The 18,636-nt window shown below is 45.9% G+C and overlaps 1 protein-coding gene across 3 annotated transcripts in view; it reads left to right on the top strand.

Moving 5' to 3' along the window:
- C13h1orf21 (similar to human chromosome 1 open reading frame 21) overlaps positions 1-18,636 on the top strand; it is a 209,387-nt gene that overhangs the window by 175,030 nt on the left and 15,721 nt on the right. For all 3 annotated transcript variants that reach the window (NM_001105959.1, XM_039090444.2, XM_063272097.1), the window contains 2 exons: positions 4,524-4,600; positions 11,783-11,843. In NM_001105959.1, coding sequence (NP_001099429.1) covers positions 4,524-4,600; positions 11,783-11,843 — 138 coding nt within the window. The remainder of the gene's footprint in view (positions 1-4,523; positions 4,601-11,782; positions 11,844-18,636) is intronic.

Raw genomic sequence — 18,636 nt, 5'->3', positions numbered from 1 at the left:
GGGGTGGCTGCCCTTGCAGGTCTCTATGGCCAGGCTGAGGTATCTGTGCAGAGCCCTAGGAACTGTGGAGGGCAAGTGGGGGAAATCCGAAGGATGAAGGCGTCTGTACCCTGAAGTGGAATGCGCAGATGTTTGAAGAATTTGCCGAGGGCTCCTTTTCCGGCTGCAGACTTCTCGGCCTGTGGAGCCTCTCTTCAGGGTGTTCTGCATGGGCCCAGAGTCTGTGTTCTAGCAAGCATCCCAGAGGGTTGGGATGTGGACAGAGGAAGACCCTTCCGCCCGACCCTGTTGTCCCCAGCTGAGGTAGGAGGGAGGGTACCTAGTTTTTAACAGCGGGGTAGCAATGGACCCTTTTTTATCTTCTAAGGAAGAGAACATCTTGGTTGTCTCTTGCTCCTCCCAGTTTCACTCCTGGTGTGGGTGTCTCAGGGCTCCCAGCACACGTTGCGTTAACACCTCCAGCGGTGATCATGAGTCTCCATCCCTCCCAACCTCTTCAGCCATTTTTGTTTCCTGCCCCATCCCCTCTGGGTTTCCATCCCTCCCAACTACCTCTTCAGCCTGTTTTGTTTCCTGTCCTCTCCCCTCTAAAAAAGGGCAAAGCGCCTCACATCCCCTGACAGACAAACCCTGGTGTACAAGTGGATTGTGTGTCTAAACAAACATGAAGCTGGCCTTCTTTGATAAATGCGGGCAACCAGTAAATATATAGGGCCAGTGTGTGGCAAGGCACAGATGTCCTGGGAGAGGCAGAGGGAACAATGAGAACACATTCCTAAAAGTCAAACTTTAATGGTACAGTTCCCAGGGGAATAGGAGGAGTGATTCAGAAACTGGCGGGTGTGGAAGGGAGAACGTGGAGAACCTGGACCCATCATGCATTGCGGATGAGAATATGTTCCCTCGGGGGACGAACCTTACCATACAGCCAACAGTCCCACTCACAGGAGTCTCCCCAGGAGAGATTAAAGCGTACTCGCCGGTACACAAGAATGCTCACGGCGTCGTTCTTTATAAAGCCCCAAACTGAAAACAATCTAAACTGCCCATCGAGTGATGGCTAGGAGAGCGAAATATGACCTGTTCATATGCTGGGATGTTACTTTTAAATTAGACGAAGTTCTGATGTGGGTTGCATGTGAGTAAATCTTAAAAACAGGCCAGGTGAAGAATGCCGAGACCAATGGCCACCCCCGTGTGATGTCACTTATATGAATATAGAAAATGCAGGTTTATAGGGACAGCCATGTGGTTGGGATCTACAGATGAAAATGAGGATTGTGTACATCCAAATGGTTCGGGAGATATTTTCGAAACAATGGAACCATTAAAACGACTACAGCAATCTATATACCGAACTACAGTTATACTATAGAAGTTTTATGAAATGCAAATTGACCCCACGAGGCTGGTAATTTTATTTACATGAAGTGTGCACCGTGATCAGATACTCGGTAAGCGTTTTTCTGTGAGAAAAGGAAGGAACCGAGGCCAAGGGTGGTGTGCACAGCCCTTGGGTTCCCTAGGAAACCCTCACCAGGAAAACGCAGATGAGACTACCTGACCTTGGGTTTTCACCTTCCAAACTGAGCTAACTAAGCCCCTTTTCTTTTTATAACAAATTACTGCTTCCGGTATTTCATCATAGCAACAGCAAGCGCTAACAGTAGTGTGTATCGGCCGCCCCATCATGACTCACAGTAGACAGCTAATTTCCATTTTCACTCAAGAATGCGCTCAATGAAGCAATATAAATTTAATTTTATTAAATCCTGTGCTTGGAGGCATCTCTCTTTAACAGCCTCACAGTGCAGTAAGAGATCTGCATAAAGCATTTCCTCTGCCTACCCAAGGACAGCGTCCTCGTGAAGAAGAGCGGCACGGTTGATGGAGTTGTTAGCTGAATTAGCAGCTCCTTCTTCTACTGGAAGAGCAGTGCTCCTTTGCAACAGAGACGCCTGGCGGGCAAACCACTGATGCTCAAACCTGGGAATCTGCCATGCCTTTTTCTCAAAAAATGATTGAAGAGAGATTCCCACTTCGAGGAAAATAATTGACAGGAGTCTGTTTTGGATTTTGCTGGTGATAAAATTCAGACGTTAACCAAAATCTGTAATGTTGAAAGGCTTTCTGTCTACCATTATGAACTTGGAGTGGGCAGAGATTTCAACCAATGCATATTTCAGAATAATATGAATGAAGTGTCAGAACTTGGAGATTATAGATAGAAGTGGTGATTCTAGACATTTGAGAACTTGTGGCCTAGTGACCAACAGTGTGAGCTCAGTGTCAGGCTGCCGGGGTTCAAATTCCAGTCTCACCACTCGTTACTTATGTAACTCAGTTAAGTTCTTCATCTCTCAGTGCCTCAGTTTGCTAATCTATAAAATGGGGCTGAAGTGATCAGGAATAGTGTTGTACGCTGTAATCTCATTGTGCTGGAGGTGAGGAAAGGAAGGCTCACTGTCTCGAGGGTAAAAAGCAAGAGTGATAAAATGGCTCATAGCTCTGGGAGGTGTTGTGGGTGTGAAAAAGAAGTTAATGTATGTAAATACTTATGAACAACATATAAGTCCATATATGTAAATTCCTTAGAATACTGTCTTCCTCAAAATAAGTCCTCGATAACTTGTTACTACTGATCTTGATAAGTTGTAATTTATAAAATAAAGGCTTAAATGCATAGTAGAAAGTTTTGCCATTGAGCCTGCCATTTGGGAGTTTGTTCGTAACATAGCAATTATATATTTAACATATATTATGAATAGCAGATATAAGTGTGTATAATAGGCTTTTAAGGGGGAGTTGAAGAGGTATATAATTATGTTGGGTAGTTTGGTAAGTGAAATATAAACAGGTTACAGTTGTGTGACTTGTCAGCTCCCTGCCTCTGTGATGTGGAAAGTGATGATGTTACCATTTGAGCTCTAGGAATTTAGGAGATTGAACGATGAGGGGGAAGTGGCAGACCACACCTGCCTACTTATCAGTGTTTAAGGAAACACACAGCTTCAAGGACAAAGTATCCCACCCTCCCTAGAGGGAGGTTTCCTCTCAGCTCTTCTCTAAGGCAGGTCTCTTGCTAGGACTGTTTCCTCACACTGCTGCTCCGTGCTGAGCACCGTGCATGACACTTGAGACCCTTGTCAGGCAGCGCAGCCCCAGTGGTAGCAGTGGACATGGCCTGGGCTACTGGAGCTGCTGTGTGCAAGACCCAAAACTATGTGTTGTTCCCTGTGTTCCCCAGCAGAGGAAATAGTATATAGCCCATACTTGTTTTTAAATTTATTCTGTTGATCATTAGGGGGCGTGGCCAACACAGCGTGCTCATGGAGGGAGCTTTGGGAGTTAGTTCCCACCTTTCGTGTGGTTTCTGGGGATGGAACGAAGTCATCAGGCCTGTACACTGAGGACTGTGACTCACTGAACCATCGTACCAACCTTATTTTATTCTTCTTCAAATAAAATAATACACTATTTTACTGTAAAGAAGGTAAGGTGACCTGTAGGGAAGCGGTAATTGTTTTCTTTTTCCAGAACATGAAATTACCATTATTTTCAGAGTTGGTAATATTATGTTAGCCCATTTGTGTTTGATGGTAAATAACAACTGGTATAAAGGTTGCTGGAACTGACTGAAATGGCATTTCTTCAGAAAAATGGGGACACAGAAGAGTCCATTTGGGGTCCGTGGGTTTCACGGCATCCGGGTTACACCACATGAGGTGAAGCCGATGAGCTAGCCCATTGTGGTTTTTTAGCTCCTAAATTAAATAGTGGTCTCTTCGATTTTGGCCACATTTCAAGTTCTTTAAGGATGAATAGCCTCCTATTAATGAGGTCTAGAATGTTCTTTCCTTCCACTTTAAGGGTATGTTTTTCGAGCTGTGTGTAAAGCACTTAGCACGTGTCTCTGAAGCACAGGCTGGATGTCTTTTTGAGACAGTATAGGTACTGGTACACCAGCAGTTTAATACTTGAATGTCTCTTCCTCTGTGCCTGCGCTGCTGGAAGTACATGATCTTGTCAAGCTAAAGCCAAAGACTTTTATTGATCCAGTAGAATCTAGTCCCAACATTTACTGTAAGTAAAGCTATTATTAGCCCTTTGCAGTGATGTCCTTGTCCCTGCTAGCGTCCTACTCACACTCTGTCTTACAGGACAGCCAGTTCACCTGGACAGGTAGACAGTGCCTGCATCTGTCCCAGTCCCCTCTTCCTGACACTGGAACCTTTTGTCCCTCCTCTCCCTATTAGAAACCAGTAATTAAAGCCTAGCTGCATGCTGTTTTCTAAAGGGAGTGGTTGCCAAGACAACGCCTCCTTTCATTCCAGCCCTTCCTTGTTCAAATGTCTGGCGGGTTCTGCCTGTGCTGTGTAACACCTTTGCAAGGACCTTTGTCTTTGTGAGGGACATAGCTTCGATGGAGGGGCTCTAGTAGATCAGAGGTCGTGAGGAAAATGCTTGCTATGGCCTGGCCGCAGGTTCTTATCTTCCCTCTTACCCTTGTGCTTGCATTTCAGGAAAAAAGTGCCAGCTCGAACACAAGGCTTAAAACTAATAAAGAAATCCCTGGATTCGTCCATCAACCCAGAGCAAAGTAAGTTCTCCTTTCTGCTTTCCCTGGATTGTCTCTAAAACCCCAGTTTTGCCTCTCGGGTAATCGGGGCTTATTATAAAGCTTTAGTTATTGAGATGGTTAAAAACAAAGCAAAGAAAATGGTCTCAGAGCATCCTTAGTGCATATCAAACCTGACAGTTCCAGGCCAGTTAGTAAAATAAATAAAACAGAGGGATAGCCTTGTGGCTTTCATATAGGTGGGGAGGGGGCAGGCAGTTCATTAAGATACAAAACACACACAAATCTTACAGAAATGTTCTAATCCATGAGCGCATTAAGCTTGTGAGCGTATCTCCATCAGAATATACTATAGCGGTCACAAAGCCAAGAATGACACACAAATGGCTGGGTAGGTTTCCCAGAATATAGAAAATAATTCTGCAAATTAAATTGCAAAACCCAGAGAGTAGGCTAACACATGTGAACAGCCGCTTGCCTGAAGAGGAATCCTGAGTGGCTGATCTGTTCAAAAATCGAGTTATTTCATTGCATTAGATTTTCAAAAAAAAAAAAAAAAGTGTAAGTCTGACAATACAAAAATAAGCCAAAATATGAATAGCTAATGCTCTCAACCCCTGCTGTGGGTTACTGGGCAGCGTGACGTCCGGGAAGCCAGTTTCCTGTCTAGTAAAGTTGAAACCAGGCAAACTTCACCCTCTAGCACTGCTGGTGTCCAGTATATGCCCTTGAGAAGCATTTCCCATCGGGCTGGGGGAGTGTCCATCGCACAGTTTAGAAGATAAACCAAGTGTCCCTCACCGGTGCCATGGGTAACGTGCTGAGGTGTACTCTTTGGATGGGGATGCTGCACATCCGTGAAAATGAATGAGGGAGGGTACGTGTTACACACATCAGGGCGGGTTGTGCTCAGAACGGTAAGGCACGATGTTCCTTCGAACTCAGAGACATAAAAATCAATGTTTTGCCTACAAGTATATGGCAAAATAATAATAAAAAAAGCCAAGTAATAAAAAAGCATTATGTTGAAATGATGGCTCCTGACTGGGAGAGACACAATTAGCCAGAGGCTCTCTCCTAATTACAGGATTGCTGCTAATAATATGCAATTTTAAGAGATCTTTGACTTGAAAAGTAAAGTTGTACATTTCCTCAACTGCACAGGCAAAGGTACGTGAAGATATTATGGCTTACCAACATACGGACACTCTCATTTTAATAAAATCGATAATGTCCTGGCCATGGTCATCCATGACTGCACTTAGGAACAGAGGCAGGAGGATTGCCACATGTTTCTGGTTGATCTGCTCACTGAGTTCCCGGCAAACCAAACTACAAAGACAAAGAAGCTGTCTTAAAAGGAGTTAGCAAAATAATGCACTAGAAAATAGATTTTGATTCATTCGCAGACTGTCCCAGGGCTCACTCCATGCTGGCGACAAAATCACTTTGTCACACGAGACTCTTGTTACATTTCTTGAGAGGCTGTTAATCTTCGCTGTAGTATCTACTTAAGGCCAAGTTAATTCCCGGGAATGCAAGTACGTTTAACAGTCACCTCCTCCACATTCTGACTGCTGTATCAAGCCCATAGCAGAAGTCATTGTCGAGCCTTCCTTGAAAACCTGAGATTAAAACAGACTGCTTTGTGTGGTGGCTGTTCCTGGTCGTCAGCTTGCCTACATCTGGAATTAACTAAAACCTAAATGGCACACCTGGGAGGGGTGTGTTCTCTCTCTCTCTCTCTCTCTCTCTCTCTCTCTCTCTCTCTCTCATCATTTGAAGTGAGAGGATCCACTTCTAACCCAGATCCTTGAGGTGGGAAGATAAACTCTTAATTCAGGTCTTTTGATGTGGGCCACGTCTTCTGCTGAATGCCTGTATGAAGGACATAACAGAAGGAAGCTTTTGCTTGCTCTCAGTTCCCTCGCTGGCATTAGAACCTACATTTCCAGATTCTAGCATATACTGAAGACCAGCTCAAGCATCTAAGCTCTTGGACTCAACAACCATTGGGTTCTTCGGCTTTTCATTCATAGGTAGCTATTGTTGAATTAGCTGGACCACAGCCTGTGAGCTCCTCTTCCTTTGTGTGTGTGTGTGTGTACACATATATACATACACACACTATACATATACATGCATGCATGCATGCACATGCGCGCGCGCGCACACACACACACACACACACACACACACACACACACACACACACACTCAGTCTCTAAGTTCTGTTCCTTTAGAGAACCCTGACTAACACAGCCCAGTATCTGTGAGTGACTAAGCCCTTGACCCACATGGCAATGAGTTTCCTCATCGGGTTAGGGAAGGACTCAGAGATTTGATGTACACTTCAACAAAAAATGAACTGTGTAAATGTACATAGGATTCGCTGTGTTAGAGTGATGGCACAGCTGACTGTCTCCCACTGAGACCCATGCTTCTTGTCACCAGGCCGTCCCCAGGCAGCCTCTCTGATGCCTGGCACTGCTGTGTACTCCGTCTGTCTTTGGAGACCACAAGACACCTAGTCACACAGCCGCTCACTTCCCATGCAAGCACCCTGAAGTGGGCTGGTTTTTAAGACGTGTCCCTTGGATCTGAGTTCTAGGAGATAGCTGCAGGGATGGGAACTGCTCCAAACTGCTAGAGAGAACACCGTCAGTGTGGACACCTGGAAACTGCGTGGTGTGCAGGGGCAGACCAGACTGCAGCTTTCAGAGATATGTATTAAATGGACTCATGTGCTGTCTTGAGAAATCGCATTTTCTGCACACCAGCGCGCGCGCGCGCGCGCGCGCGCGCGCGCGCGCGTGTGTGTGTGTGTGTGTGTGTGTGTGTGTGTGTGTGTGTGTGTGTGTGTGTTTTAAGTTGCAAATGCAATCTCATGTGCTTGGAATGCCTTGTGAGTGAGGGATAAAAGGACAAATGCCCTTAAACGGGGGCCGCATACATGGAATACAAGATACTTGCCCAATGAAAGATGGGTCTGCCCTGTAGCCCAGAGCTCTGCAGCAATGCGCAGTACCACACGGGTCCCGGCAGCTTGCTATTCATCCTATACAGAGCATGCTGCACTATAAATTTTAAAACTACAACCCAAGGCAATAATTGGCTTTTTAGCACAGTCTGAGGCACTGCCAGGTAAAAGGCAAGAGAGGGTTCCTCTGGGCAGAGAGACACACAGCTGGGAACTAAGCCTGAGCAGTCGGCTGTGGCCTGTAATCAAGGCTCTGGTCATGAGTTTGGGTTTGAGCTTCATGGGCACTGACATTGGGTTTTTGATTTGTTTGTTTGTTTTCAAAATGAATGAATGAATGAATGAATGAATGAATGAAGCTTTGTATGAACCACCGCTGGGAGTGTGTCAGAACTATTAGAATTAGAACAAACGAAAAGCACCACAGTGACAGGGACACCTTGTAAGTCTGATCTCCATCACTAAGACAAACTTCCGAGAAGAGACGCCTGAAGAAAGGGAGCTTCATTTCCTTCAAAGTCTTCTGCTCTGCTGTTCCTTGGCCTCTGAGGAAGCAAAACCATCCCGGCCAGGAGCATGTGGTACAAAAAAGCTGCTTACCCCGTGGCAGCCAGGAAAGTGGAGGCAGGAGACAGAGACAGAGACAGAGAGATAGCATGAGCTTGTAAAGAGAGACAAAGCGCATCCTTCAGGAGCTTCCCCCACTGGCCTCCAGCCTCCTCGTTCTGAGGTGGCCACCACCTCTCAGTAACCCTCAGTCAGTGATGAGCTTAATGGTCCCCACTCCCAGAGACCCTTCCTTCTGAATCCTAAGCCTCCGAGGCAATGCCTTTAGGAGGTCATTATCGGATCTAAACCATATTATAGCTATATATTATGGGCTGAAGTTTCCCATCTTTGGAAACTGTATATGTCACAGAAATGGAAGCCGAATGCCTTAAGCTCTGGAGGCCATTTTTACCTGTCATCCCTTCACTGGATTGCTTTGCATTAAGATTCCATAGTCCCACTTATCTGAGAAGCAACAGAAAGAAAAACCTCTGAGGGTGTACAGTGGTTTTCCAGAGCTTTGCAGTGCCTGGGGTATTCACTGAACTTTGATGGTGAGTGCAGATACCAGAATATAGCTTTGTATAAGAGTTGGGTCTGGTCAGTATTACCCCACATATTCATGTTATATAAACTTGCCTGCAGCAGAGCAGTCCCTTCCTAGTATGTAGAGAGGAAGGTTAAGAAAATCAGTGGATTTTGCCTCTCTACCAACTCCCAGTCATCAGTTGTGTCTCAGGAAAAGAAGATGCTTAGAATAGAGTTGGTACCCAGGGACCTGGTCCTCACAGGGCAGTTTGTCTCTTAAATCAGGTAAATTATGGTATCACGCTGCTGCGTTAGTAGGATCTCTGCGTGGTTAAGGGGAGAGTCCATGTGTATCCAGGCAGCCTGTCTCATCAGAGTAAAAATTCTATGGGATTTTATTCTCTAAAGGAATCTCTGCAGAATTCCTTCTGGAATGATCCCATGGAAAACAGAGTAAGCCTTCCTCTTTCTACCTTGCTAAAAGTAAGGTGACGAACAGGTAGCTAGGACCTTGAAGGGGACATTTGTCCCTCTGGCAGTGTGCCAGAGCCCTCTGGCAGAAGCATGTGTCTGAAAGAGCTCTGTCCTGCATGAGGTTTTGACGATGAGAAGCCCCTCAGTTCCACTGACTGCAGGGAGCAGACTGCATTTTGCGAGTGAATCTGCCTGGTTTGTCAAGGCAGAGGCAGCACTTCCTTGTCAGTGGGCAAACTAAAGGTGCTGAGGTTTTTGTGCTTGTGTCTCCACACACGTCCGTGTCAACAGCCTTCACCTTCAGCCTAAGTTCCTGACACAGAACCCATAAGCTCCCTGTGATGGCGATGCAGAGTTGAGGTTTCCCCCTTCGCCCTCTGTCCCCCATGCCTAGGGACGACTGCCCACCAGGCATTGCTGTTTTCGTGTTGTAATCATTAAATAAGGATGTAAGTGGAGGTTGGCAAGGGCTGCCGATGGTTAGTGGAAAGCCTGCTTATGTATGAAGAGAAGTGTGAGGTCAGGCACCAACCTCACCCATGTGACGAACCACACTGCCTCTGTGAGGGGTCAGGAGTCACATGAATTTAAATAGCATTCCATCAGTCAACTAGATATTAATTGCCTTGCTGTTACATTGCTAAGAAAAACAACCAGGGCGCTAGAGCTGGATCAGAGGTTAAGAGCATGGACTGCTCTTCCAGAGGTCCTGAGTTCAATTCCCAGCAACCACATGGTGGCTCACAACCATCTGTAATGGGATCCGATGACCTCTTCTGCTGTGTCTGAAAACAGCTGAAGTGTACTCATATACATTCAATAAATAGTTCTTAGAAAGGAAGGAAGGCAGGAAGGAAGGAAGAAAGGAAGAAATACAACCAGAAAGTTTGCACCATGAACACCAAAACCTAAAACACCATGTTCATGGAGTCTCCTGGACATTCGTCCACATAGACATGTGTCTCCTCAGTGTTCTATATGAAGACACACACCTTTTTTTAACATCTTTGCTACCTGCGACCCACAACTGCTCAGAGCCTGGCCAAGAACAAAACCCAAAGTATGCCCATGCAGCAAACCTGGGTGCCAGACGGTTCATGTTCTGCGCCCTCACGGAGCCTCAGAGTCTCGCTTTCACTGCAGGCACAGCTGAAAAGGAATGAAGCTGACAGAGGACCAGCGCTCTCACAAGAGACAGAGAACAGTCTCAGGGTCAGGCACAGAACTAAAGCACTCAGGCTGCAGGTGATTGGCTGACAGCCGACAGCCCCGTTCATGCTGGTGGCCCTGGGTATCACAGTGTTGCAGGAAAGTATGCTGATTTAAGGCTGCCAGCATGGCCTCTGGTCAACTTATAGTGAACCCTTAGAGTGTGCAGTTGGTCAGGTTTGCCTCCAGAATCGCACAAATAAGCAGAACGTTTTGACGTTTAAGCAGGTAAAGCCGTGATCGAGCTGGGAAAACTTGCCGTGGCACACACACGGGCTTTTCTGCTTGGAATTCCGCCAAGAGGCTGCTGACTGTGTTCTCTTCATCCCAGATGTCTGCCATGTCTTTTAAACCAGCATGGGAAAGAGGGCCCAGTTCCCAAATAGAGCATTTCTTTTATTTGAGCGATTTCATAAAAGGATGGCAAAATCACATGCTAGGTGTGAATGTGCTTTGTAAACTGTGAACTGATTAGTGGTGTCACCGGTGTACGGTGTTTGCCTTCCATAGCACAGCCGATGTCAGGTGCTCACAGATTTTTAAGTCTTGGCCTTACACCTAGAGGAGAGCTTCTCGTGGGGGTCCTGTTCATGGAAAGCCTGCACAGCTTCGGGACACTTACCCCTTCCTGGGTCCTCTGAAGGGTGAAGTGTCAGTCTAATGGCACATCGCCTGGGCTTCTCCCTACACTCAACTTAAAGCAAAGACACCATCCTAGGCCTGCCCTCCATCCTCATCCCCAGACACTGCAACCAGTGTGGTGTGCGTCTCTCACCCAGGGCCCTTCGCCTCCTCGGAATATCTGCAGGTTTTGACAGGCCGAAAGGACCTCATGAGTAGAGAACATTGTGCCATGCCTTTTCCACCTGTGACCCCTGTGTCTTTGTGTTCTTCCCAACACCCGCCATCTAACTAAGCAGGTACAACAGAGCAAGCAAGCACACGACTAAGGGCCACTCAAAGGCTCTGCTTAACTTGTATTCCAGTGGAGTTTCAGCCATTTAAAGGTGCAGAAACTGGTCAGGGGCAGTGCAGTGTCAGGCTGCCATTCTGCCCTCTGCTCGTGTGCTCCCAGTTGGATGTGCTGGTGGTGCAGCCTCTGTAAGATCCGTATTCCACACACAGGCTGAAAATGCCACACATTGCATGTCCTGACTTTCTTCTTCTAGAATCCCAAATGTATTTCTAAAGAAAAAAAAAATAACTGGCAAATCGTGCCCAGTCATGACAGTATAAATAAAGTTGTATTCCTCACATCATGAGCTCTCGTACATAGACTTAGGAAAGATGTTTGCAAGGTCAGTGCTGTGACATCTATTCTAAAGTAGCTTTGGGGGTTTGAGTGGGAAAGTCTGCAGTAAGGAGCTGTGTGTCCCAGAGTTTCAAGGTCCACCGTGGTGTACTCCAGAGGGTGTGGTTTAAGGAAGCGTTGGAATAAGCACTCTCTCTTCTTTGTTTCCCAGCATGCACATCTCTGAAAGCCAACAAGAATTCTTCAGAATGCTGGATGAAAAAATTGAAAAGGTAAGGAGGCAAATAAAAAGCTACATTACTTCAAGATGAATGCACTAACTGCGAGTTAGGAGAACGATGCTTTTAACCCTGTGTTCTAAATCTTCTGGCAAAGGATTGGACCAGAACGTAACAGAGTATATTCAGAGATGATGGGATGATAGAGGCCCCCAGTGCCGTAGGGTTCTCTAGCTCATTCTAGTAGGTCAATCAGGGAGAGCCCGTTGAAAAGCTCAAACCTCACACTGCCTGCAAGAGTCCATCGAGCACCCCCGTGTGCCTGCCACCTCTGAATGCTTTACAGACATCCTGTACCTGTTTGTATTCTTGCCCTCCTCTAGGCAGTGACCTTTTTTGCCTCCAGAGCACACCAGCTCTTACCATAACACAGAGGGCTATCGTCTGCATTTTGCTGAGACTCCCGATGCTTGAGTCACTCTCCCACAGTTGCCTGGCTAATCCACTGCTCCTACAGCTTCACTTTCTACAGTTTCAATTACTCAAGAGTCAAGGGAGGTCCAGAAACACTAGTGAAAAGGGCAACCAATAATTCATAGCTCTTAAGTAACTCATAGCTATTGTCATAATTATTAATTGTTGTCGTTAACCTCTTACTGAGCCAGATTCATACATTCAACTTTATTATACACACATAAGTGTGTGTGCGCGTATTTTCACACACAGCCTAACTATCGTCCAGTCAGTGTGCATACACGAGGGTGATCCCCTAAGGTGACAGATCTGCAAATTCCTCACACTCAGTACTGTCGGAGCTGTGCTGTTACACCACAGCATTGCTTATAAGTTTGCGGTGATGACATCATGCAAACCATACTCCACTACCAACCGCATGGAAGGACAGCACGTACACTTATGGTGCATGATGCTGGGTAACAAAGGGCTATACACCACTGCCTACGTTACTTGTAGCTGTTTTAAATGTATACCCTCTACTTATAACAAAATATAAGTTATTAAGAAGTGGTGGCCTTGCCACATTGACATCTGTCTCATGCATTGTGATTGACCCTTGCCATCTAGTTCTGTGGGAGGGCTCGTTCTCTCTCTCTCTCTCTCTCTCTCTCTCTCTCTCTCTCTCTCTCTCTCACCTCAGGATTGCCTAGTGATGTATTTCTCTAAATGTGTCTTCAGCGTGACATCACATGTGAGTGTATAAGATCTGCCACTGTCCCCAGCTTTAAGGATCTTTGGGAGCCTTGGAGACCTATTCCCAACAGATAATAGGGGTACCTATAACAGTCCTGACTGGAATTCCGTAGTCCTGTCTCATCAGAGTCTCCAAGTTGCTTTTCTGCCTGTGTATTGATTTGCATTGACAGGAAAGTGCGAAACCCCATGTCCTGGATGGAATATGGAACCAAACGACAGTGCTAACTTACAAATCTGACGTAACTTACCAACACTATTCTAAAGAGGAGCAAAATAATTGAAACATAATATGCTATAATTAAACCATCACAGGGCAGTCTTTGGGTTTCATTTCTTTTTTTTTTTTTTGTTTTTTTTTTGTTTTTTTTTTTTTCCGGAGCTGGGGACCGAACCCAGGGCCTTGCGCTTCCTAGGCAAGCGCTCTACCACTGAGCTAAATCCCCAACCCCGGGTTTCATTTCTTATTATTTTACAGAGAGAGAGAGAGAGAGAGAGAGAGAGAGAGAGAGAGAGACTGTCTGTCCATCTGTCCATCTGTCTGTCTGCAAGTGCACATGTTTGTTGAGGTGCACATGCATGTACATGCATATGGAAGCCAGACATCAATCCTAGGCATCATTCCTCAGAATCTCTCTGCTTTGTTTTTTGAGACAAAGTCTCTCAGTGGGACCTAGAGCTTGTCAGAGAAGCTAGCCTTTCTAGCCAGTGAGCTCCAGGAATCCACTCCTCCACCTCCCCAGCTCTGAGATACAACCATGTACCATCATGCCTGACTTTTTTATGCGGTTTATGGGGATAGAATTCTGGTCCTGTGTTTTCGAGTTAATTATTTCATGGATGGAGCACTCTCTCTCTAGACTCCTCCCCTTTTCTAGATTGAGGGCTGTTAGGCAGGTGTTGTTTTAACTTTTATTTTTTGCAAACTTCAAACACATATATACTGTATCTTGTCATATATGCCTCTCGCTCCCCACTCCAGCTCCTCTCCGGACTCCTAACTTCATGTTCTCTTTTGTGATTTTATTTATTTCTGATCCACTAAGTCTGATGGGCCTTAGTGTTCTTCATACGTGTGTGGACATGGGGGGACATAAGGAACCTACCTGGACCCACACTCCTAAAAAGAAGTGACTCTCCTGTCCAGTAACCATCAACCATCAGTAACTCCTAAGCCACGGGTGGGGTCTTGTAAAGCCCTCATCCCTTCTGGGCTGGAATTGACTGACTTGATCTTGGGTAACCACAACTGCTGTGAGCTTCTGTGTACAAAGGCCACGCCATGTCTGGGGGGTAACAATTCACAGCACTCCCCCTGTTCCTCTGGCTCCTATAATCTGTCCCCACTCGACATGACGGTCCCTGGGTGTTGGACAGAGGCAGGGGTGATATGGACGTCCCATCTGTGGCTAAGCACTCATGGTCTCTTCCTCTCAGCCTCTTGTTGAACACTAATGCCTCTCTGCACTAACCACTGCCCTCTGCAGTCAGAGCTTCTCCGAGCAAGGATGGAAACAGCCCAGGTCTATGGAGATAAACACACATGGGAGGCAGTTTGGCAACATGACCATTTAGAAGCATGTCAACAGATTTTCCTCTGTGACTTCCCTGGTCGTGGATTTTTGGCCATGTTTGCAATATCAGGCATGAATTTCCTCCCGGGGAGCAGACCTCAAATCCAAGAGAAAGAGTAGTTGGTTACCCCATTGACTGCCACCATTGCAGCTGTGGGTGCATGTTGCCTGGAAGATTGGAACTGTAGCATGCGGAGTCCGTGATGGGCAAAACCATTGATATCGTTCATGCTCCGGCAGCCTTCCTCACACCTTCCACCTCTGTGAAAGCCAGCCAGCGGGGAGCTTTCTGATCAGCTCAAGACTGATTTCTCTGTGTTCAGCAACCAAAGTGTGGTGTCTCCAGCAGTAAGATGTTACCATCTACTTACGGTGGGCAAGCAAGAGCAATGACTAGAGCCTATGTTATTTTGGGTGTTCTCTGAGGAGTAATTTGTACGGAGACATCCCATACCTGGCATTGAAATTTTCACTTAAAAACTGGTGTCTTTGAAAACGTGGGGTACTTCTGTTCAAACTCCCTTTTTAAAAAAAAAAAAAATGTTTTTATTTGTTTACAGACCAGTGGAGTTTCCTAAGGCTTCTTCAGAACTGTAATGCATAATTATAGTTAACACACCCGTACATCGACTTTACCCACCCACGTGCCCACACCCACTCAGACCTCGAGCTTCCGGGATTTTCCCCTGTTCACTCAGAACACATATGTTCTACTGTCTCCCCCACTTGCATCACAGGGCCACGAGTCCCCACGCAGACATCGTTTTGGCTAAGCCTTCTCCTGACCCCTTCTTTCCCCTCCCCTCCACTACCCGTGTGAGCCATTCTTCCTCCAATATTCCCCATCTACCTCATTGCTCCTAGAGTTTACTCTTTCCCCTCCCTGTATTTGAAGTAAGGATACTCACAGGAGAGAGGATATGTGGCGTTTACTTTCTGTGGCCATTTCATCTGGACATCTCTCGCTGAGAACCCTCACTTACAGTCACACTGTTTAATGCACGATAGAGATGCTCTCAGATTTATAGTTATTTCAGAGTAGACCCTGTTTCAAAAGTGAGCTCGGGAAAGAGTAAGCTCATAGTCTTGTCTCTCATGGAAAAAGCACCAGTGTGAAGCAAGAAGTGGATAAAGAACTTGAACGGCGCTCCATGGAGTTCTCTGCCCGGGTAGAAATATTTTAAATGGGGGGGGGGTGTTTGTTTTCAGTAAAATATTGGCGTATGTCTGGCTTGACATTGAAAACTTCATTTCAGATCAATTACCCAACTTCCCATATTGGTTCAAAGATGTTCAGCATGCTGATATCAATTTGTTTAGTAAAGAGAAGAAGCAAAAAAAAGAAATATTTTGTTCCCACTATGATAAAGATCTTCTCTTTTTCTGTTTATTTGGATTTTCCCACTACTAGTTTTGTTTGTTTGTTTGTTTTTTAATTGTTGGTTTTTTGGGTTTTGCTTTTTGGGTGTTTTGTTTTGTTTTGTTTTTTGGCAGTTAAAAATTTTTAAAAACGTTGTGGTCAATGTAGACTAGAAAAACGGAAAGCTGGATTCTTAAGGTATGTTTTTCAAACATTCATGAGCCCTGACAAGGCATTAAGATGATCTCGTCCCTTCTCAGCAAGTTCCTGAGACTGAAACTTTTACTCACTGCTCCTATCTAAGCGCCTAGGAGAGAACATGACGTCTTTGGCACAACAGAAGCACTGTTTGGACTTGACCATGTGCTGGGTCAAACCTTTCCTAAACAAGGAGAATTTAAGTTCAACATGAACAATGTTCCTACCATTAGGGACCTTTTCTCTCTCTCTTTTTTTTTCTTCTTTTGTGTTTGGCACTGATAATCAAACCCAGAGTCTCCCTCATACATGGTGCCCACTGGGCAAGTATTCTGCTTCTGTGCTATGCCCCAAGCCCAAGCACATGCCTGTGTGAAAGAAAGCTGTCACTCCATCAGCTCTGCACTCCCTCGATTCCCACAGATGATGCCCTGCCCTGTAGACTGTGTCTTTCTGGTCCTCCTGCCTTCTCTAAAATCCATCCTTTCGCGTGTGCTATTGTAAGTACTACTGAAGCATTAAGCATGCAAAACTCAAAATCCCCCATCTCAGGGCACGTGTTTGACTCGGCAAAGTCCTAGATATCATTCACACAGCCAAAATTAAGGTTAAGTTCTCACGGGTAATTTCCCTGGGCTTTTAAAACATTGCTAAGCATTTCTTTGGTCAATACAAGCATGAAGACAACTACAAACACAGCTTAAGTCATCTTTGGGGTTTTTTTAGCGTTTATTCAAGCCGTTTTCACCTGGAGCTTTGCACTAAGAATCATGCTGAGAAGTTTTGAGCCGGTGAAAGTTTGTCTCTTCCAGAAATGTCCAAGAACTCCTTTTCTCTTCCTAAATTTTACAGAGCCAGCCCTGTGGGTAAAGCCTGGCTTTGATTCGTCCTAGATTGTGTAGGGCATGGGTTGAAATTGACCTTTCTGTCCTCCTCTCTGGATAGATACCAAAAATTTCACTCCTCAAAACAAGTGTAAAAGCACACTAGGGTGCCAGGCCAGGACCTGTCAATTTGTCTATATAGGAAAACTCGCCGTGTGTAGCTGAACTGCTCTCACCTGGGATGGCGCATCTGGACTGCAGCTGACCTTCATACACAGTTAGGAACATGATCTTCTAAGAACTCCCTAGTGTCCCCAATCCCATATACTTAACACACACATCTGCCAGCTTCAGCTTTTAAATCCCTCCCCCACCCCCATTACCTCAGCTTAGCCCTTGGCTTCCTTACTCTATATAACATCCCAACTCCCAAGCGTTGAGAGGCTGATTTGGAGGCTTATCTTCAACTCTTTTAGGATTATTTATATAGTTGCTCTTCAGAATAATGGTTTCCTTATGACATTACACACTTACGAACAAACGTCCTCTCCCTTTCCCAGGAGTTCATTTTAGGGCATTTTCTTTCAATTAGTTCATTTCTTAGGGCAGGGCAGACGGTCCACAAGCTGTACACACGTGAGGACCTGAGTTCAGATCCCCACTCCCCATATAAGAAGCCATGGGTGGCAATGCACACCTGCACACACACAGGTGAACCCACTCACACACACACACACACACACACACACACAAACATGGACGTACCCACAGCACACACATGCACGCACACACGAGGAGTCCAGGGACACAATATGAATTTAACATGGCGCTCTTTGCAAATGGCAGACTCTCCATTCCATTAGGCCCCTGTTGTCCTGGGCTTCGCTCCCTGTACTGAACACAGGATTTGCTCCATAAGTCAGATCCTGAGACCTTAAAACAGTCTCCTCACTTGGGAGAGTTTTGGAGACCCTGGGTACCATCTCACTGTGCCAGCTCAGAGAAATTCTGTCCCTGCCCTACTGTCCTACGTTGAAGACAATGGACTTAAAGGCACTTTGCAGTCCGTTCTGCTTCCCTGTGTTCGTCCCTTGGGTGATTAATAAACAGAGCTAAAGGGCACCACAGACTCATTCGGGATTAGCCTTGCTTCGGTTGTTGAGATGGGACTCCAGGCTGTAATACAGGCTAGTCTAGAACTCACTGTGTGGCCCAGGGTAATATCAAACTCACAGCATTTCTCCTGCCTCAGTCTCCCCAATCCTGGGGTTGCAGGTGCACACTACTGCGCCCGACCTTGTTTTAGGTCATTAGGTTGGGTGGGTAAGGTGGTGAGGAGGAATTGGGGAAGAGGAGAAAAGCATCAAAATATATTATGTGAAAGTGTTTATAAAGACTGTCCCTATTAAAATATGCATCCTATCAAATATAGACTCCATGGAATCTGTCCGTGGGCCCCAGCTCCTGCTGCTGCGATTCACTGCTATGAATCTTACAGAGTGCCCGTGAGCACAGAGGACCCAGGCACTGATATGTATGTGTCCTTTGAGTGAGAAATGTCCACTATAGGCTTATGTCTTAAACCCTTTGTCTTCAGTGGGTGGAACTGTCTGGGGAGATTGTAGAGCCTTTAAGAGGCAGAGGATGGCTGGAGGAAATATGTCACCAGGGCTGGCTCTGTA

This window comes from Rattus norvegicus, chromosome 13 (assembly GCF_036323735.1).
Source record: "Rattus norvegicus strain BN/NHsdMcwi chromosome 13, GRCr8, whole genome shotgun sequence".
Taxonomy (NCBI): domain Eukaryota; kingdom Metazoa; phylum Chordata; class Mammalia; order Rodentia; family Muridae; genus Rattus; species Rattus norvegicus.
Note: the sequence above shows the minus strand (reverse complement) of the source record. Positions and strands in the feature narration are given on the sequence as shown.